The sequence below is a fragment of the Pholcus phalangioides genome, unplaced genomic scaffold, assembly GCF_987345545.1.
Source record: "Pholcus phalangioides strain wild (caught in Gottingen) unplaced genomic scaffold, Ppha-v1.0 ptg000010l_1, whole genome shotgun sequence".
Lineage (NCBI taxonomy): Eukaryota > Metazoa > Arthropoda > Arachnida > Araneae > Pholcidae > Pholcus > Pholcus phalangioides.
Window position 1 is genome coordinate 5,316,748 of NW_028301603.1, and position 23,594 is coordinate 5,340,341.

General features: G+C 37.6%; 1 protein-coding gene across 4 annotated transcripts in view; it reads left to right on the top strand.

The window, feature by feature from the left end:
* LOC149080791 (neuronal acetylcholine receptor subunit alpha-7-like) overlaps window positions 1–23,594 on the top strand; it is a 265,283-nt gene that overhangs the window by 237,118 nt on the left and 4,571 nt on the right. The window contains exons 7-8 of one of the 4 annotated variants that reach the window (XM_089237471.1): window positions 412–498; window positions 6,437–6,523. The exons of 1 other annotated variant lie outside the window; for it this stretch is intronic. In XM_089237471.1, the coding sequence (XP_089093597.1) occupies window positions 412–498; window positions 6,437–6,523 (174 nt within the window). The remainder of the gene's footprint in view (window positions 1–411; window positions 499–6,436; window positions 6,524–23,594) is intronic. 2 more of the 4 variants (XM_089237473.1, XM_089237472.1) reach the window with 2 other exon arrangements.

The window sequence follows — 23,594 nt, forward strand, 5'->3', positions numbered from 1 at the left end:
CATAGAAATACGAGTTTTTTCACCGCCGCTTCGGAAACATACTGAATAAAGAAAAATACATGTTAAGCCTTCATACACGAATACACCAATCCTAAAACATTTCAGCTTCCAAATGAATCGCCAGGAACGCATCCAATGAAGAGATTCCGGACATTCCTATCGACGACACCCGAAAGAAATAACCGACTTATTTACCGGCACACGCGCGGCTCCTTCCTTAATCTATATATAAGCACACTTCTTACAACGCGCTTCATCGCTCATGTAACCGGATTACTTGGCGAGGTTTGACTGTACGCAACATTCTATTACTATATGATATTATTATCAATAATAATAAAAAAAAAAAAGTAAAGTAGATTACCGAGCAAATAGTAGAAACGAAGTATGAAATGAAATATTTTGCTCTAGGTGTGACCATCCTACTGTCCCTCACGGTATTCATGCTACAACTGGCCGAATCCATGCCTCCAACATCAGACGCCGTCTCTGTCATAGGTCTACTATACTATCTCTAAATTATAAACCAAATAAAGAGAATATAGAAATCTCTCTATACATTACCTTTTTCATTCCTCTATCTATATCATTTTATATTTTTATCCTTTTTTTTCTCTGCCTCTTTATCCCGTTTATTCTCCTCTTTCCTTAATTTTTTTTTCTTTTCAACTGCATCTTAATCACGGACCGAAATTAAATTTAATTGGAATTTTGGTGTCTTTTTTCTTAGAAGCATGGGTAGTTGTTGTTGTAGCCTGGTTATTTTTTTTTTTTGTATATTTTGATTATTCCGAAACCGTTTGCATACATACCTTTTCAGTGGAGATGAAAGCGAAAGACGGAAATAAAAGATGCTGTACGTGATTTTTGGATAGTTTCGCGAGAACTTCCACCGGAATTTACGAATTATTGAAGTTATATATATATATATATATAATGCGGAAAGTCTTGATTTATTTTCTTTTTATTTACGTTTCGATCGTGCCTGGTTATTTCCATTGGACTCTTCAAAAATAGTTTAATTCGCAACTGTAGTTATACAAACCATATTAGAAATGGATTACCTTTTGGGTGAGACAATATGCTGGGGAATAACAATGTGTGTAGACTCCCAAGGTTCCTTTTTTTCCAATTTTGGATCTACACACGTTGATTTTTTCCCTGGTATATTGAACCATTAGAGTTACTCAGGGAATCTAAAACATCAACGAAATCTTATGGCACCAAATTTTCGATGATTTCTACGCAAATTTATTTCTTGTGTAATCACACGTGTCTCATAAATTAACTGTGATCAGACATGAGAGGTGTTTTTTTTTCGGGTTTTTGACACATTTTGAAAATTAAAAAAAAAAAAAAAATAATCAATTGACATTTTAGGAGTTACGTCATGGTTTTTTGATACAGCGCCATCTGTGAGTGAAATTCTGAACAATTGCAACTTATCAAAAGAAAAAAAAAACTCTACGTTATGAAATATATTGTTTGCGCTAATAACTTTACGACGTAGTATTTTTGACATTATTTGAAAAGAAATGATGCAATATTTCACTCACAGATGACGCTGTATCAAAAAAAAGAAACAAGATATAGTTCAATTTTTTTTTTTTCAAGCTATGGTGGTCTACGGAACCAGGGATCATTTTCATTAACAAATGCTGTATGAATGACAGATTACACGTTGTGAAATTGCATACGTTATTTAATTTTCTGCGATATACAGATTATGAAAAGCAATACTTTTTATGAGGTCATAATGGGACGGGCACTGTGCCATGTAAGTTAACATTCTGATGTAACAATAGGTCCACGGAGCATTGAGGCACTAATCGGGTTCCGCGGTTCGTTGACATCGGGTCCGTAACATTAAAAGATTCAGAAACACTGCCGTAAAACTTAAAATGTGACAAAAACAGTGCATAATCAATGTTTATTACGATTTTTGGAGCATGGAAATAACATCTGATCCATAGTTGCCCAAAAACGTTTTGTTTCATCTCCCCACTTCTTCAGAACTTTTTCTGTCATCGCTCCCCCACCCCCGCAACTCAAGCTAACCCATAGTATCCTATGCCATACCCGTAGCTTCTATTGCCCATTGGACATCCCATCACCCACCAGAGGCGATATTGCCCCCGTTGGGAAACATTGATCTGCTCTAATCCATCGGACAGAGACAATTTCTCATTTAGCGAGTCTCCTACAATTTTTCTCCAATGTGAAGGAATGAATGCTTCCTTGCATCAAAAATATGTCTGGCAGTAAATGGGAAATTTGTGCAATAATAAAAATCATTTAAATTGAACCTCATTTGTTGTAGTGATGAGTTTTATTCGACGCACATCATAATAAACATCAATTCAGACCAGTGATTCCCAACGTGGGAGATGCAATGTTCCAGGGGCCGGTGGAAGCTACGAGTATAACATAGAATCCTATGGGTTAGGTTGCGTTGGGGGGGGGGGGCGATGGGAGATGAAAATTTCTAAAGAAGGGGACGATGGGACAAAAAAGGTTGGGAAACTGATTTAGACTCTGTATAGCGCGTTTTATGTACTATGTTAAAATTCAATCGATACATCGCCATCTGTGAGAGGAATTTCCAGCTATTTTAATTACATATAAGCTCTAGCCCATTTTACTACAAACTGCATACTTTTTGATGTCAATTGGTTATTATTTTTTTTTCTTCTTTATTTTTAAAATATATCGTGGGCTCGTTTTGCTCACCCAGAAATTTTGTGTCTCCTTATACTCGCCAAAATTTCCGTATAATACGCTGTGCTATTTACGTATCACTTTTGATAACAATAATTAGTAAACTAAAGTTTAATCGTTGTTTGTTTTCTATAAAATGAATAGAGGAAAGTAATTTGGCGCGGTTACTTACGAATTTCTGGCGATTAACACAGCAGTGCGCGTGTTGAAGCTCAAAAATCAAGGGCGCACGTGAGTCCTATCACTACTTAAACTTGTCGAAAAGCTTTTTCGATAAAATTGCGTCGCATTTTGAACCACGTGTTAGTGCCACGGTCACCGAGAAATACTTCATCGTTCACTTTGTCATTGACGTTCGAGAATTTCTGCGTTCTTCACCATTTTTGCCAGCCAAAATTTCTTTTCACCGTCCCATTTCGTGTTCACGTGGACCAGTCATCGCTTGTGAGCGAATCTGAAGCGGCATATTCTAGAATTCGAACGAAAGTTAATAGGTTTGCTGGACACCATTTTATTTCCCTGATCAAAAAAAGAAATCTTGCACAGAAAAAAGGTACACACAGCGCTGGGGAGGTAGCTACCTTAATAATCGGGTATTGAAGAAATAATCTCCCATACATGGATTGTGAGGACGACTTCATTATTTAAAGAATAGTCAGCGCGTTCGATCTTACGCGTACGCTGCTGGGTAAACAACCACCTAAAGGCTTTTAAGTAGAGTGGATTCTCACCCTAAATTGTTTTATTGAAAGACACTAGGGTTCGTTGAAGTATTACGTCAGCAGCATTTTTGACCTCAATCCCGCCCCGTCAGCAAAAGTCAGCAAAACGTTGACCCCCCTCCCCGTTGTCAGCAAAATTTCGTCAGCACTGTCCCCTTCCTCCTAACGCATATTAGGATCAGAGATGTACTGGGGAGAATAGTGGCTCGTGCACACCAGAAGATCAAAAATTAATTTTTTTCATATAAAAAGAAAATATTTACAAAAAATAAAAATTCCGTTATTATAATCAGTTTCTGTCAATTTCAATGCTTAAATTAATTAAATTAATTAATTAAATTAATTAAAATTAATTAATTAAATTAATTAAAATTAATTAATTCCTGTATAAGAATTTCATTGCGACCTACCCTCTAAGCCATGAATGCAATACCCGTGGTCCCTCGGGCCGCCACCTCAAACCTAATTTTGCAAAACTGAACTCAGCAGCACATTTACTGATCGCTCATGTGACCAGTAGCACAATTCCAGAGCATTTGAGTGACCCGTGGCACATTCGCAGATCACTTAAGTCACCCGCGACACAGTTCCAGAATACTTGAGCGGTCCGTGGCACATTTAAAGATCTGTTGAATGACATGTTGGCACAGTTCTGGAGCACATTAGCGGACCACAGTGCAGTTCAACATCACCCAAGTTTCCCGCAGCACCTTTCGAGATTACTTAAGTGATCCGGGACACATTTCCTTATTAGTTAAGTGATTTGCGGCATAATTAAGGATCACTTGAGTGACGCGTGGCACAGTTCCAGAGCACATGAGCGGCCCGGAGACATTTCCAGACCACTTGAAGAATCCGTGGAACATTTAGAGATCACTAAAGTGGCTCTGTATATCAATAAGGAAAATGTTGGTTCAGGTTTCTACAAACTAGGGAAAGATTTTTTTAGTTTTTGGCATATATACACCAAGTTGCCATTAATATTTCATATTTTTATAGAAGGTGGTTCATGACGTAAACATCATTCCAACTCTCCCCCGTCATCAAAAGTCAGCAAACCCGAAACCCCATCGATGCTGACGTAATACTTCAACGATGAACGACCCCGTATAGGTTATAAAATAATAACGTTATCAGCACGCATTCCCAAGAGATTGTTACGATCTGTCCAGGGAATTTGTTAGCGCTAGTAGACATCCATGCCCGACGCGGGATTCGAACCCAGACATGCACAGTCAGAAGCTAGCTCCACTGGACTGCCAGACGGAAAATGCAACATGCAATAGATGGCTTTTTCTCATCCCAAAATATCAAGGAAACATTTTATTTTCTGGATATTATGCCGAGGTGAATTCAGAAAGGAAAGTCATCCTACCCGGTATGCAAGAGGGCCTGGGTTCGTGTCCCGGCGGCGGCAGGATACTTTTCTTTCCGAGTTCACCTCAGCATAATATCCAGAAAATAAAATGCTTCCTTGATATCTTGATCTGAGAAAAAAGCCATCCATCTCTCTGAACCGTCCCACCTAGGGGCCAATTCCTGAAGTTAGGAGAGGCTACTAATGTCTCTACTTCAGTGCCTCACGCCACAGTGCGTGAAATAAGGAAGGCAGGGACGTGTCTCCAGTGGTGTAGATGGTAGCATGCTTGCCCGGTATGTAAGAGGGCCTGAGGTTGAGTCCCGGCGGAGACAGGATGACTCTTCCTTCCGAGTTCACATCAGCATAATATCCAGAAAATAAAATGTTTCCTTGCGTCATGCAATATTGAAATCTGAAACTTCAGATGAGTATTTGGCGGTAGTAATTTCCAAAAGTTCCTTCGCATAGTACTTTGCGAGGTAAAGTTTGAGCTGCACGTTGGCACTGGTTGGGGTCAGAATTCTAAAAAAAAAGAAATTGAAATCGATTATATCAGTCACAATTCAAGATCATCAAAGAACAATCAATGTGATGAGTCAGAGCTCCATAAATTTGCTTCTCCTCATAGAAGAAAATTCGGAGTATCCTTGGGGGTATCTAATGATACCGTTTTCTTCAGTGATGAATTCGAGCAACATGTCATGAGACTTTCCCTCTTGGGAAATTGAATGAAAAACCCCCTTTCTTTTCCAACAACCACGTGCACACATTCACATTATAATATAATAGCACTGTGGGTACTTTCTTTTTAGTGGTTGTATTGCCATAGTCTCGTGGAAACGAGACTTATTCCAACCGGTATGTTCACGAAAGAAAAAACCAAAACTTAACGCCGTTTTAGAAGAGATAGAGAGAGACGTTATACACGCAGCACCTTATGAATATTCTATTATCACTCGCGATCACCATAGTGTTTGTTTAGTGTTGTTTCTCTAGGAGAATTCACTTTCTTTTCTTACTTAGAAGTAGAATTCGAAAGTAGTGTTTGATCTTCTTTCTTTGTACTTAGTGAATAGCTTAGTGTTTGTGTGTGTGCATCGAAATGCTCGTCTCATTTACTTAAATATAAGCTGATCCAATCTATTGAAAAGTTAATGAGAAATGTCTTTGTGCAGTATTACGGATAAAAATTTTCATTAGAGTAATATGAAAATAGAAAATTTCACAAAAATACATGTTTTCAAATGCAATACTAAAATTATATTTTGTAATATAAAATATTATTTTATCGTTAAATATAACCATTTATTTTTTGTCTTTTGGCTTAAATATTTTCTTGCCAAAAAAAATTATGTTCATATCATTGTGTAAAAGATGTCAGTGCTAAAATTTGACGAAACAAATATATTTGAATATAAGTATTATTATTTTTCACTCAAACGAGTGAAGTTATCTCTCTCTGAAGCAATATTTATAGTTGCTATAAACGATAGGCAAAAGAAAACAGTTAAGAGGCTGATTGAAAAATTTCATTTTCTAAAATTTCCTTAAAAACAGGTAAATAAATAAAATTAGTTAATTAATCGATTAAATTGTAGTGCTATGCTAATTATACTGCATAAATGTCCGTTTGCAGGTGTGACGATTCTGCTTTCGTTGACGGTATTTTTGCTGCTGGTCGCAGAGACAATGCCTCCGACATCCGATGCAGTTCCCCTCATAGGTTAGAAAAAATATTCAATAGAAATCGCAATTCTCAATAGCAATTTGCTTCTTGTTTTTTTTTTTTCAATTACCTTTCGTTGTACCGTATTGTACTGCTTCTGTACTGACTCCCCGATTTCCCGAATCCGCTTCATTAATCCCCCCATTTCACTGAACCGACACCACCGAAATGCTTTGAATGATTATCTCTCTTCCGTATAACATAGTGCTTTATTATTTTATTTTTTCAAGCATTAATTAAAATTGATAGCAACCATAAATATGATGGAAAAATATTTGGTTTTTTTTTCTGGCTATTGTTTTTCACTCCTCATTCTCCCACCATCATCTTGCACAATCCTTATCTCTGTCTTTCTCTCCCACCGCTTTTGCACATCCTGCATAATATTAAGTACTATCATTAATAACGCTTAAACCGCTGAACTAAACCATATGCTAAAAAAAAAAATTGTGCTAATTGATTTTGCTTTGTTATTATATACTTTCTTCTTTTGTTTTACGTTGGAAACGTGTCTCGTTATTGCGAATATTTGCCAGTTGCTTTTTCGGCAGTGGTTAATTTTACTTAACCACACACAGACATGCTAGACATATCTGTTAAGTGTCTGCTAATATTTCAAGATAAGGCGCAATGAACTTTGGAAATTGCTAGCTGGACATGTTTCTACCAGTCAAGAATCCTATTCTTATCGGATCAGACTATTTTACCGCACCATATATCGCCATATGGCAATTTTCGACCAGTTGAGTTGGGTGTGAATAAAGGCACCATCTATATATCCGTGGTCGACCCCAGGCTCGATAGGTAAAGAATTTGATTCCAATCATTTTTAGCCAGATTCGAACCAGTGGACCTTGATGGTAACCCTCGGAGTGGAAGACGGGCATCTTACCACTGTGTGCCACTCGGGCGCCCGTGGGATCAGACTGGAAAAAATGCTGAAGATCTGCATTTTGGCGACTGATACGACCGAGATTAATTATCTCCATTCTATCCTTCAGTGTTGACAGTGAGTGAGTGAGGTACAGCACTAAACGTACACCTACAGGAGATCTTTCACCAATATCCCGCCTCTCTGTAGGTCGATCTATTGCATCAAAATACAGTGCATATTACTGCTTACTACTTAACCCCACATTCACCTTGTACACGTTCATCCGCAGAATTTCTAACGCATACCGGAATGTGTGTTCTGAGTGTATGTGTGGCTCCTAACGTTAACAGAGTCGTGCTTATTTCGTGTTTTGCTGCTACCAGTTAAAACCAGCGGGAATTTTCCCCGACACAACTACGTCCTTCGGATGCTGTGCTAAAATTACTTCGGTGATAAGAGTCGGGGTGTTATTGGTTCCCCCCCCCGCAGGTGCTGCCAACTATCACATATTACTGCACCACCCGCTAGCGTTTCAATTGCTCGGCTAAATGGATTAATTCACACAATATAACAAACAGCATTGTAGTGTCTAACCAGCTTCTCGACATGAATATATGTATCTCATGCGTTGAAGTCACTTATAATATATAGGTCATGCTAAATATATTTGCGGCACAGCAATGGATGACTGAAGTTGGTTTTGTCTTCGGCTGCTCAACTCCTAAGCTCAAAAACAATAATAAAATATTGTGCCATAGTGGATAATGCGCGTTCAGCATTTCACAATTGCACTCATAAGAGCATTTTTTTTTCTTCTCTGGTTTGTTTTCTTAAAAGGTAGATGGCAACATAATAACATAATATGAATGTTGCTTACATTTACTGCATCATTGGGGTCTACAATAATTGGTTACACAGCCATCTTTTCGTAAATAAAAAATGAGAGTACACACAGTGATACCTCGGCCAACGAAGATAATTCGTTCCGAAATCGCATTCGTTAACCAAAACACTATTTTCAACAACTTTTTATTTGAAATCGTTTAGTTCGTTCCAACCAAAAATTTTAAGATAGGTTTCATAAAACACTAAGAGGGACAGCAGAAAGTACACACCGACCGAAGGCTGAGATGAACAATTTCACTATCGGATGAAGGAGAATTCAAAGGAAGGTGGAACTGAACATCTTCTTATAAATACAAAATACAAACACAATGGCCACAACAGACATTTATTCTATAGGTTCATCAGCCATATTGAAAGACAAAGTTTGTGTTGTTTTCTGTCTCTCCTGCATATGCACATGGAAAAGATAAGTTCCAAAATGTCTAGATTGTAAAGTTTGGTATTAAGAGCCTTATCGTATCCACTGACAATATTCATGTGTACCGCTGTGTAGTTGCGTAGGTATTATGGTGGTTTCATAAAGCGAAATGTAAAGTGTCCGATCAACTTAGATAGAACCGTGGTTGTCGATAGAAATTGGTTTTCGAACTTACTGGGACTAATATGTACCAGTCTTCCCATCAGATCATTCAATGCCAGTTTCTTTCTTCTGATTTGGAATCTAGGTGGCAGCAGAATCCGTCTAGTTATTTTCTTTCCAAAAAAAACTCACTTCGGCTATGCATGCACCTCAGTTTGAATAATACAGAGAAAAACAAATGGTATTAAAAACAAGGTTTTCTCAACCTTTTGTCTGATACCGATGCAAACCTCATACATGAAACTTAATTCAATGACTCAAAATATATTTGGATAGTACACTAATTTTTAATGCATTTCACAATTCGCCAAAACTACTTCTCTCCGTTACTCTTTGTGAAATCAAGAGAGATTGTGAAACAGATTCATCTTCCCTGACATTCGGTCAATACCATAGGTTTGTACAGTTTTCTAATCACTGAATGTGAAAATACGGAATTATTTTAATTAAATCAATATGATTCAACGATCAAAGAAGTCGAAACTCCTGTGTGTATAAAATGGGTAGTTATTCTGAAAGGATTAATTTTATTTCAAACATGCCAATGTTTCATAAATTATTTTTATGACACTATGCCGATTTATATCCCATAAGACTATTGCGATTTATCTTAGTTGAAATTCGGTTTATAAAACATTCGAGAATTCCAATCTTTATTCTGCAACGGGCTTTCTTGAAGAAGGATATTATATTTTCATTTTTGATTGGTCAAAAGCTATTTATATAATTTTTATAATCATAATGACAATGACATAGAACAGGATTTATTTATGGTTGAAAGTATTACTTTTATTATTATTATTCAATGACTGGTAACGCAGAAAGATGTTCTAACAGGTAGTCTATTACTATCAGATTTCAGAGAGGAAAAACAATTAATTTTAATATGAGCGGGGACGGATTAATTCATATGAAGGACCTAAGCGCTCAAGTAACTTTTTTGTCCCCCTCCACCCTTTACCGGTTAAACCTGGGTCTCATAACAATTAGATTTGTTAACAATTTTCCAGAGTAGATATGTAAAGTGGCAAGCACGTATTTTTGGAAGGGGGGGGGGGGGGTTCAGAAAAATAATTTTGCCCGAGGCCTATGATGCTACGGCTCGGTAGCTTCAAGTCACAACAACGTGCATCATGGCAATTTGAGTTGTTTATTATTTTGGAGAGAGAGAGAGAGAGTGCAGATTGGTAGGCAGGTATTTATATATAGCTAGGGAGGGGAGGGGGCTCAGAAAAATTTGTTTTTCCCAAGAGCCTATGATACTGTTGAGACGACTCTGGACACAATTTATGGAAATTGAGCGAAATCTTAATCCAAAAACCTGAGCATGAATGTGAGTTCTTGCTCGCAATTAACTTATTATTGGACCCCAAAAACGTCCCCTCATTAATATTCCTGAGGAACTTCTAACGTATAGGAGGTGCGCAAACATGATTCGAAATATTGCATACATGATAAGAAGATCGAGAAACAATATATATATATATATATATATATATAACTGTAAAAAACAACAAACAAAACAGAAATAAACGAATTAATATACATCATTAAAACCCTGACTTAGACACATTGGTAGGGAAAGTAATACAAGGCTAGGGAAAGTTGCACATAGGGAATACATCCTAGTCCATGTAACTCAATGATGACAATGGAAAGTAATACGCATGTTAGCTCATCATCAACTGCCTGCGGGAAGAAAATACACCACAATCCAGTTTCTCTACCCTCTTGATCAACCTTCAGACTTTCTATGTGCACAAAGAACGATTTAAAATTATGTTGTTGCTTGCGTCAGACGAGCCTAAGCTCTTTTCATTGGTGGCTCGTGTCGTGCATTAACAATCTCCTGATTAGATTCATCGGTTGATGAGGGAGGGTTGGAAATCTGGTGTACATGCAGCAGCCTTGAATTGGATACCAGGAAAAGCGAAGAGAGATTTTTGTATCTTCTGGAGACACAGCGGGCTCCCAGCGATTATTTTCTTCCATAAGAACTGTGAAGTAGACCAATCCTCAAGAGTAAAACCAAGTGGACATGATGAAACATAATGTTGTAGCTTTCCTATTTCGCCACACGAGCAGGAATAATTATTGGATACTCTAAACCTCTTTAAGTAAGTAGGAAAAAGGGCCGTGTTCGGTGAACAAGATGATTTTAGCTCTCGGCCACACTTCCCCAAGCAGAGCAACCTAAAGTTCTATTTGGTTAACTTTAGTAGATGTCTCCGTTGTGCCCCAAATGTATTTCCATGTCTGTTGAAAAAGAGGTTGAAAAAGAGTATAATAGGAGAGGAGGTCGGAGTCACCCACCATCATTCTGCAACAAAGATAGGACTCTTTTGACGGATCTTCGTCCTTCCCTTTTTTCCCCATGAGGAGGAAAAGTTGCCATGCAAGTAATAATCACCAAAGCGACCCCCAATCTTACACATATAAACGGGGCTATTGATCACGTGAGCGAAAACTACTGTAAGCTCCTTCGTCAGTCATCTTGAACCAACCACTTCCAACCACAATCTACGACCATTGACGACTTCCGGAAAAAAGAGGGGGGTAATACCGGCACAAACTAAACGCCACGTAAACGGGTTGTAGCCAAAACCCCTATAAATGGGTAACTTCCCGGGATATTTTATTGCACATGTAAACGGGGCTAATGAGGACTGCTTTTGAGAATTGCTGCCACCTGTTGTTTTTTTTTTTTTTAATTTAAAAGCAACAAGCTGGCAAGTGAGGGAGGTGTAGGTTAAATGTGATGGCATCGTATACTAGATTAATACTCTTATTTGTATCTTAATGTTTTTTTATTACATATACGGTTTTTCCTTCAAATATTTTTTTATCGATATGAAATTATTATTGGTTCATATTTCTTACTATTACTTATTTATAAACTTTAGTTTGTTAGAATTTAGGGAAATATTTCAAAGATTTATGGATATTACTCGTGCAGCAAAAGTCATCGGGAACCTCTGGGGCCCAACTTATCCGCTATTTTAATGGAAAGTGCGACGTCAATTTTATCGCTACAGCCAATAGCTGATGCTCAAGATGAGAGATATAATTTATAAGAGTAACCAGTACATATATATAGCGTTACCCTTATTTCATTTTAATGACTCATTGAGCTCGATTCTTGTCATCCGCTATGACGAAATTATTTCGAACTTTCAAACGTTAGTTCTTCAACGCCATTGCTTTCCTTTCTATCAAATTATGAGAACTTTCTACACTTTGAATTTAGTTAACACGTTCGTATAATTTACGAAACACGCCCTAAATCAAGCATCTTCAATCCGTTGCTCGCGAGCACCATGGTGCTCTTTGAAACAGCCAGATTGCTCGATGGTCGTACCCGATTTCCTGCTCGCGAGCACTCTTGATCAACGTCCCAATTAAACATCTTATACGAATTGCACGTATAAAGATTAAAATCGCATTGATTTCAGGCATGTTTAACTTGCCGTAAAGGTACTCTTCTTTCGATGATGGATACTGGCAGAGTTCGCGACTGGAAAAGGGGTTGAAGACCTCTGTCCTAAATCACTGGCGATAAATGTTCGAAACTTTCAAACTTCAACATCTCGATGAGTAACAAGTTTAAATATATTTGTCGTAAATGACTACTCAAACAAGGATTCACACTTCACCGATTGAACATTTCAATGTATACTTATGTTCTTCCACACATAATAATGTATGTTTCTATTCCATTTTCTTACACAACATTCGAGACAGAATATTTATGAGATTTCAAATAGCACGTCATTAGAAAACACTATTAGAAGTATGTTTCTAAAGTCAACACGATAATGTCTTCTAGATTATACAGTTTCGGATAGTCTGGCCTGAAGAAACATTTCAAAATGGTGAAATATTTATAGGCTTTATGTACAGAAAAAATTAAATACACTTTGAATTTCTGTCACCATAACTTCTAGTTGCATAATTGATGGCAATATAGGGTGCATGGATGATGTCACTCTCCGCTACCATACGAAGGTTTTTTTTAACAACTGGCTGTTGCGAAGATATATTTTGGAAAGAGAGAGAAAATTCAACTGCCCCTCTTTGCAACACACAGCCAGTTGTTGAAAACTTTCGTATGGTAGCGGAGAGTGACGTCATACTCGTATAAGTCGCCATCTGGTGGCAGCGTCAGCAGTTGTGAGCTTGGCCTGAGTCTGGCCCGGCCGTCCATGTACGGTCCCTTTCAGTGTACACGAGCTCCAAGGAGATTGAGAGATTCGGTGCCTCTGTAGTCTAGTGATCTAGGGCGTGGGTTCGATTCCCCGCAGGGGCAGTTGAATTTTTTCTCTCTCTCTCTCTCTTTCCAAAATATATCTTCGCAACAGCCAGTTGTTAAAAAACCTTAATATAGGGTGTCCTTTAATTAAGTGCTAATTAAGGCCTCAGGAGAGGCAACAAGAGGGGCAACAACTTCGCAATTGGAAACTAGAGGACAGACAGACCGCATAAACATTTTTATATCATATTTTATTACGCATTGTATTTTTTATTCTCAAAACTGGTCAAGGTACTTTTTGAACGCCTTTTGAGCATTTCTTAAATCCGAATCATGCCTCCACGGATGGTTGATGAGATTAGCACTGACAGGAGGACAGCCTTTATAGTGGTACCTAGACTTACTACGTAAGCACGACAAAATCCCATAATGGCATAACGAATAAAATATTTCCAGTGTTTTTTGTGCAATAAAAACCACACACAATTACTACACGTCCCTAAAATATTAACTATAAGGTGTAATGCCCATACTATGGAGTGTTACAGAAAAGACACCTTTACTTCAGCATGACATAACTTGGAAGTGAGTGTTTTTTCTGTAGTTGTCATCTGTAGGTCACTGTTTGCAGCGAGTCTCCAAACGCTTGCGCAGTCTATTTGCAAGGCATACTCATCCATTGCAATGAAGAAATTTCAGGAAACTGCACTCTACGTGTTTTTCGTGCTATTGCTAGTATAAGATAAATTGCAATCAACTCATTTGTTCCATAGATTGGATACTATCGGAAAAAAAATGGAGGAATACAGTACAAGAAAACCTGCCCCAGAGAGTAGGGTAATATATATAATGAAAGAAAAGAAAACTCTAGAAGTACATCCGTACGCCATATTAATCCATCATTTTATGAATTTCATCCAAAAAACAGTGATTCAAATATTCTAAGCTGTCTAGGTATTTAGAAGATCATTGAACAGACCCCAAAAGCCATCATTCAAAAACGACGGGAGAAGTCTAAGTAAGCAGTCTTTGAATGACATTGCGCCGAAACTGAGGCGCCATCTGTAAGCCAAAGTTGCAACTAACTCGTGTAACCAGCTCCACAAACCGGCATAATTGAAGTTCTATGCCTGTCCATCAAACAAAATACTTGTTTGATCTATTCGCCCTCTTTTCCTAACTTTTTCAAAATTACCTGTTTCATAAATCGAAATTGGTAATTAAATTTTGTTCTATAATCAAAAATGATTAATTATCAAAATTATCATCTTTTGAATGTTAGGAGTCCTTTTTGAAACACGCTGTATATACAATAGAACGAAATTTGATTGTTGGACAAATGCATTACACACAGTACAGTGCGGACAATGACTGTCGGCTTCGATTAGCACGGCCGAAAAGGCACCTACGTTTTATCACTTACGTTTTTTGTCACGTTCGTCCCATGCTACGAGTTAAATACGAGTATTCTCTCGCAAAATGCATCATATCCATTGATGTCACGTATATTGATGTCCCATATCTTTTATGTCCCGTATTTTTTTTGATTCTGTCAACTAGGGGCATTCGTCAATCGAGACACCACTGGCGAATTTATAAATAATGGGTTCTAATTTGGATTTTGAACACCATTATTTTTTTTGCACAAAATCATATCGATACAGTAGAACCTCTCAATAACGGACACCCATGACACCGAAAATTTCGTCCGCTAATGGGGAGGCACGATGTACATTGAACATTGAAGAACCGGACGCACCCCGCTTCCCATCTCAAGGAGATATCAAAGCGTTCCCGAAAGATGGGTGCATCCGGAATTTTATTAAATATGTATACATATATTTATATATCTATATAAATTTGTATAACAGAATAACAAGTCCAATTATAGAAGTATAAATCAACGGAATAATTATGATAAATCGTGATCTAAGAATCGAAATCTAAATTAATATTATAACGTCCGGACTCGACAATCAAATTCCGTTGGTGGCGGTCCGTCCGCGTTCGTTGGATGTCACTAGTCGTGTAGGCCGTACAACGACGAATCGATGTCATGTTTGTGTCACATGTCATGATACAAGTGTCCAAGTCAGCCAATGTTCGGACACCCAGATGTTTTAGCTCATTCTAGGCACACATTCCTGTTCCATAAGCATCCTACGTCTTAATTCTCCTGGGCAATTAGGAGATTTTCATCATTCCCGAAGGTACATCGGCTGGCTAGCTGGATTATGGGTGGCATTGATTCACCACGTTAACATGTTAAGTGTTTATAGTTTCTCCAATAAAGTTCGCCGTTCAACGACGTATCAGTTTCGGGAATTTCCAGTACCCCTACGTGGCCGCAAGTTGTAGACTCTCCCTGGTATCAGCTTTACTGGTCTGGAAGGCTGAAATTCATCCTGCTTCTTCCGTAGTCCACCCTTCTTGTCGTGCAGCAAATATAGGTTACGGTCTAAAAATTGAATCAAATTTTGAATGCGCGAGAAGTTCATCGGACTTTTTAGTATTCTTCTTTTGAATGCCGTCATCTGACTTTGTGACAAAATGAAGGCACGATGTACAGTTGAACCTCGTTTATACGACGTTTGGCTTCGGTCGCGATTAGTTCCTATAAATGTTAATGTTAAAATGTATATGTCACTGTGTGTGTGTAAAAGGTTCAAAAGTGAACGGTGCGTTGATTATGCATAATCTCCAATTCTCCCAATAAGGAAATCTTGATTTGAAATTCCACTACATTTATCACTTTCACCAGCGATTACGCATAATTCCCAAATAAAAATGGAAAGTGTGGTAAGTATGAAAAAAAATTATACCTTCTCTTCATTAAACCAATTAATGATTTTTCCCGTACACGAAACGTGCACTAAGCACATTTTTGGAAAAACAAATTGAATTCAAATAAATTAAGCGTGAAAGAAGATAAAAACATTCACTCATAACAACATTGTCAATCTTGTAACGTTGGCTTTCTTCACACGTATAAACATGTGCAAGCAAAACTAACATTACCATTCGGAATCAGCATCCTGGACCATAGTTATGTTCAGTTCATAGGTGGAGATAGACTAGGAATTCTGGGGGGGGGGGGGCACGGTAATTATTGCTGGGGGGGGGGCACGATGAAGATGATGATGTCATTTTATATGTACATATATACATTTGACCAGTCGACTCCACTTTGACGCTGGGTGTGGGGGGGGGGGGAGGGCATTCTCCGCCCATGGTTCAGTTAGTCAAGTAATTAATTGTCTGATTATCATATTTACCAATGCGAGCGTCCTAACCAATTAACGTATTGCCATCTTGGTTTGATGATTTACGGTCTGTTCGTATGAATGAAACTGCATAGCAAGAATATCTCAACCTACGCATTCGGAACACTACATGGATATTCCGTTTGTCAACGTATTTTGTACATCGGTTACAACATATTCATTCAATTTTTGCGTTTCATTGGGGGCCATTCAAGTATTACGTAAGCAGATTTTTAGCCATTTTTGACCCCCCCCCTCCCCCGTTTGTCAAAAAGTCAGCAAAACACTGACCCCTCCCTCCCTCCCCCCTCGTCAGCAGCTTAGATTATTTCATATCTTCAAAAAGGGTGGTTGATGACGTAAGCAACCTTCAAACTCCCCCCCCCCTCCCCCTTTGTCATCATAAGTCAGCAAATCCGATACTCCCTCCTAGATGCTGACGTAATACTTGAATGGCCCCTTGTTGATCAGTTTCATATTTGAAATACATTGCAATACAGTTGAATCCGGTTATAACGAACTCCAAGACACCGAAGAGATCATTTCGTTATAAAGGAATTCCAGGTTTTTGCATTGTTAATATGAAAACTTATTTGCGGGGGATTCGAAAAGAGTTCGTTAAAACGAGATTTTCGCTATAACGGTATTCGTTAAAACGAGATTCGACTGTATATACATATTTTTAAACACCATTTATTTAAAACGGGTATTTATCGTAAATACTCACGATGTCTAGAATTCAATTTTTTCATGAATGAGAAAAAACACAATTCGTTTTCTTCCCATGCTCATTAGAATGCTCATGTGTCTGTAATGAAATTGCACGCATGTAAGAATGTTGAGATTACATGATTCCCTCGTCAATTATGCTTGAAAGAATGCTATGCAGATTATAGGTTGCAGTTGCATGATTTGTTGTGTGTTATCCGAGTATATATAGAGCTATGTAAACATGCATGCAGATTATACACCATGCATGAATACAGTCAGGTATATATGTGTGTGTGTCTTCAAGTTCTATATTTATGTCACTCGCCTGGTTGATATTTTATTTGCGAGGGTACATACAGGGTGATTCTAAATTCATGGAATAAAGTTTAAGAGGTGATAAGACACCAAAAGAAGCATTTTTGATCATAGAATTTGCGGTCATAGCAAAGGCGGTAGAGGGTGTTTTTAAAGAGTGCTCAACAGCACTTGCAGGAAAGAAATATCATGTTTTACCGACGGATTGGTTGCGATATGTGCTATCAGTCATTCGAGGGTGCATACGCACCTTCGGAATGGATTGGAGTTTGTCTTTCATTGGTGCAAGGACCATCAAGGTTATGCTGCATATGCTGCACCAAACAGTGATTATGCTGTACAATGACTTGATGTAGAATTTGCGTTACTTGTGTTGCACCATGACAATCACCACGTTACAACGTCATATACCCTCGAATGGGTGATTGCATTTATTGCAGCAAATTAGTCAGGAAAATATATCTGCTTTTGGTGAAGTGCTGCTGTGTACTCTCTAAAAACACCCTCTCCCGCGTTTGCCCTTGCTATTCAATCACACATTCTGTGACCAAAATGCTTGTTTAGGAGTCTTATACCTTCTCTTATAGTCTGCCCCCGAATTCATAATCACCTTGTAGAAGTGTTTTCAAGATGTGTATACTCACTCGAATGGTGAGGATAATTCGCAATCGCTTGTTAAAAATTGCGTAAGATGACCGTAGCCGTTAGATACTGTCCTGTTGTTTTTATAAATGGTAAGGAAGACGAACGGCTTTGTGTTGGTAAAATATAAAGATATGTATTCAATCAACCAGTCAAGACACAAATTAATCACATTTCACTCTGATGGCAAAAGGTCTCCATCCACGTTGCTATTGTATACACAGGAGTACTGAATACTGATTCAAAGCTCTTGAGGAAAACTTTGAGAGGTGGTTGACCAACATCTATATATAAACCAAGCGTATCCTGTCGTGCCGCATATCGTGAATTGCGCGGAAAAGAGGACCATCACCATCAGACTAGAACATGGTCCTTATTCTATCACCTAATGGGACTTATGCAGTTGGGAGACCATGCTGGGAGAACATTTCAGTGTCACTCCAGCCAGGAACTCCCGCTCGACCTACAGCACGGTTGAAGGAACTGAATTGAACTGGGGGGGGGGGGATTTGAAAAAACAGAGATGCAAAATTCAAAGGCGTAAATAGACAGGGCCGCCTGTAGCATCATAAGCCCCTGGGCCGCGCCCAGTAGGCCCATGCGTTAAGACGGCACTGAATACACTACATCGATAAGGCACCCACTATTAACAACGAGTGGAAATCTAAAGACCATCACTGTCTGTGGTAGAGTCGAAACTGAACAATGCGGTGAAAACTTCACTATTCTTATCGAATAGGCAAGTGTAAAATGAATAGCAAAAGAATTGAGAATTTAATGATGTAGAAGCAATGGAAGGGACAGAGGACCGGTTTCTCTGTCTCAGGAATCAGGAAAAAGGTGGACATGCATCTCATGTATAGTGCTGCGGGCGAGAATGCTCTAAAAGCTCGGGGGGGGGGGTGTTTTCTACCAGTGACGCACGCAATAACGGAAAAACCTTTGAGGAATTGCACCGGTGTCTGTGCGGAACGTGGTCCTTTGTCAGCGGCATGCACGATATACAGGGCGTGCCAGGAATTTTAGAATATGAAAAGAATATACCCGTTCTCCGCACAGACATGAAATTCCTGAAAATTTAGTTTACCGAAATGGCACGCTTCTTGCCGGAAAACACGGTGCAGTCTTTGCGCTTCCAGAGTGATCCCGTCTACAGCACCATACATGAAATGCATGTCTGCCTTTTTTTGTTTTTTTTGAAATTCGTCACCCCTATTACAATTCACGATGTAAACGGTGGTAAGTGACCGAAACTAGAATTCCGTGACAACGCCGCCCGGTGGATCATAGCTTGCGTTATGATCATAGGTTGTACGACGGAAAACGCTTACGCTTGTTTAGATGTGGTCTATCGTTTCTTGAAGTTTATCCCCGAGTTCTGAATCACCCTGTCAACCTTTAGAGCGGCAATGACGAGATATCTCGTCTCAATACTAATCATCATCATAATAAAATTTATTGATTGTGTCAAAATACCTCTCTCTTATTTCGGCAATCCGGAAGTATCTGGTTAAATTGAAACCCTCTCATTTCGGCAACGTCGAGTCCAGCTACTGCGTTGAAGCTGTTTATGTAGTCAAACACGTTTCCATTTCCCCCACCGACCTGTCGATCAACTGCCAGCTTTTGTTCAGAGAGAGAGAGAGAGACATTGTTTTTCCTTTTCGCTCAAGGTAGTATACGATTATGCGAACAGCGTAAATAATAAAAAATACGCATCAGGAAAATTTCAAAAATCACTTGAAGGGTTAATCATAAGTAAAGAGATTGTAGGCCCATTCCTTTGGGGGTCATTTGTTTCCTTCTTGATCCTATCATTATTGTGGATTTAATAATTGCATAATTTGAATGAAACAGAAGACTATACAATATAAACGTTAAAGATTAGCTTGCGAAACAAAGATCAGTTCGTTTTCTTTATCATTTCATAGCGACACAATGCAATATGGACGAGATCTTTTCCGTTATAATAAATTTTAATTTCGTTCTTTAACGATAATGATCCAAACAATAAATACGATAATTTGATATTTGTGTATTTCAGTAACACATCTCATACGTACAGTATGCTACAGGTACATCTCATTCGCATTTTAGCTTCAACAGTACTGACTCACGATCGAATCTAGGTTCATGTTTAAAGCTGATGTGCTGATTCGTCATCTCAAATTCATAAATTACATCCAATCATAACGTTGAAACCACCCACTTATAATTATTTTGAAATCACAGTTAGCAAAATGCAACAGTGAGTTAATGCAAAAGTAGACATGATTACGTTTATATGAAAACGAAAACCAACCATATTGAGAAAAGTGTGTTGTGAAACGGACACATATTGCAGTATTATCGAAGTGTGTCCATTGTTTTTATTATAGCAACAAATTTATCCCTTTTAAAAATAGCATCGGTGTCTGAAACCAAAACTCAATTTGGCTGATAATAATTAATTCTCAAGTATCGATGTGTGTGTAATTCACGTATCTAATTAGTATTTTTTATGAAGTAAATAATTTAAAATTATTATTATTTTTTTATTATTTTGAAGCAATTGAATTTCACAATTATTAACTTTCGTTGCCTATCATTTTTGTTTCTTTTTGAAATCTTACTCTTATGCTAAAATTTTTTAGAGATTTTCCTTATAAAATATCCAGTAACAAAATTAATTAATTTTGTTTTCCCATCCATAGAGGCTTTAGTTTCGATCTTTCATCATAGAAAGTTTTTTTAAACATTGATTTTTAAAAACATTTTATTAATAATGGCATACGTATGAATTTAATTACTGGACAACATCGATATTTTTAATTTATATAAGCTTGATAGTTTTTCTTATTTTTCTTTAGTTTAATTTTTGTCATTTTTAGTACTTATTTGTGGTATTTTTGGTATTCATTTCAATTTTATTTTTAAGTTGATTTTTTTTTTTCATTTTTATGTAACTCTGACATCGAAATTTGAATCCGTGGCTTCAGAAACTCTTATATTGGCTACCATGTTTGTTATTATTTTCATATATTAATAAAAATTAATAACTAACATATATAAAATTTCCACCGGTTATTCCTTTAATGGAGAAAAATCCCCATGGTTATTTCTTTCCTGAAATTCCCCATTAATCATTCCGGTGAAATTAATTTCTTTTCATTTTATAAATATACCGTTCCTTATATACTTTTTCTTTCTCCCTTTCATTGACCGAGTCTTTCTAAATATTGAGTTTCTTTGCATGCTTGTTCGACTGATGACTACATTCATGCCATATTTTATCATTTTTATTTTAAATTATAATTCTATGTTTGGTTATGCTTCCAATTCTATATTTCCTATGAAATCCTTTTCTACTTCGGGTTCTTTCCACTCTCAGTCATTTTGCATTGTAGTATACTATACTTGCCCCCAAGTGCAAAAAAGTTTGATGTTATCTTCATGGATTTTCAAACAGCATTCCATCTAGCTGTAAATGATACGTTCTTGAACTGCTCATTCACAATGGATCAGAATAGGAGAGATCTTGTTCAATAGGTTGGATTAATGGTGTCGGTTCAGGTTAGTTCAAGTCAACGGCTGGCTTAGAACGGGGAATTTTTCAATTTGATGGGCTTCAGAGGCAGTTTTGAAATATATATATCATGTACATAAGCGTTCTGAGTCCTATAATTGTTTCACTGTTTGAGGATAAAATTCACCAATTGTCAACAATTTCGCGATCTACTAAAATTAATTAATGTTGTCGCGATTGCCAGCATCAGTAAATGGTTCCACCAATTTGGAGAGGATCACAGTATTAACAACAAGCATTACACACGAAGAAACTTTACGTTAGGTTCAGTACACTAACACGCACATTCCAACATGTACAAATTTGTTAGAAGTTCCGGAGAGGAATATGGACAAGGTGCATGTCTGGTTTAGTACATGGATAGAGCAACACTTATAGAGATCACAAAAGTGCACATTTCCAACAACCCACGTCTTACGAATTCAATAGTAAAGCTGCTTGAGATATGGGGTTAAACTTACTGATGTAGAAATTCGCATTTATGAGCGAACTAAATTATCTGAATCTGCTATATAGTGAAAAAAAATCAAATAGAATGGTGAATATCAATCTTAATAGGTTCCTTCATATATATATTTATTTTATGTTATCTTTGAAATATATGACATCCATATTTTTATGGGCATCTTTTTCTCAGCCACTTCGTTGGGCATTCTGCCTGTTGTGGCGTTGTATTTGTATTTGTACTTGCGCTTCTCCGCAATCAGTGCTGGTCTGGAGGATACCAATCCGGCAGAAGAGTATGAACTTGAGCGAGAGAGTGCAGAGGAAGAGAGATTGCGCTATTTGGTGCACAGCGCTTCAGCTGAACAGGGACTTGATTTTTACAATATTTCTCATTCACAGATCATTGTGTCAGTTGGATGCATAGGCGGATATAAATGGAAGGCGATGACACCCGTTCAGTGAAAAATTATGTTGGTGTTGGCGTAGGGGACGGGGAGGACACCTTCTCCCCACGCCTGTATTCGATTATAGTGGGATATGATTGTTATATTTAAGATATTCAATAGGATTGACCGTGGAATATAATTCCACTGCCAATCAAGTACATCGACAAGGGGACACTAGGTCGGTATCAGTTGATTGTGAATATTCGAGGTTGCGAGTTTCTTGTTGTATCAGGTTGTGCGCTAAGATTACTTTTAAAACATGGTTCTGAACGCACATGAATGTCTCGCCATCTCATGTCGTAAATGCTACGATTATGAATGCAATCGAAAGGAAATATAATATTCATGATGGGAAAGAATCGATAAGCTATCCTTCTAAGGTGAATGGCAAATACATTTTAAGTGTAATATCCCCGCTGAATATTTCTTTGTCCTCTTGCATTAATTATAGTTTATTAACATTCACGCGCGTTGGCAATGACGATATATCTCGTCTTACTTGGTGCGTTTTTTTTCGGCCATCGCCAAATATCTCAGCTCCTTGAAACGTCTCATTTTAAAAATGATGAACCCATCTACGGCATTGAAGTTTCCACAGTCACACATGCTTTCCATCCGTCTCAATGGGTGGAGTCAACTTTTGTTCGAAGTTTGAAAACAGAGGAAGAGAGACGGTGTTTTTTTCCTATCTTTTTTCGGAGCAGGATTATGACTCCAGAATAAGCAATAGAAAAACGATAGAATATTTCTCTTCCTTGTTTTTTTATTATTATTATTCTCAGTTTCGGAGAGAAATATAATCGCATAAAATCGGGAAAAAAAATATTCCTCTTGTAAATCGGTGGAAATTTCTAGAAGGTTCAGTGATTTCTTCTGTCGCAGTTCATTGAAATTTTTAAAACTACTTAAAATGCTTGATGGATCTTTTTTTTTTATGTTTAGTCTATTTTCTATTTAGCAATCTTTCATTTATATTTTTTCATTCCCGCTCTTTTTCTTCACCTTTCGTTTTAATTATCACTATATTTCTTTATTCTCTTTCTTCTATTTTTAACTTTTTTACCAGTTAC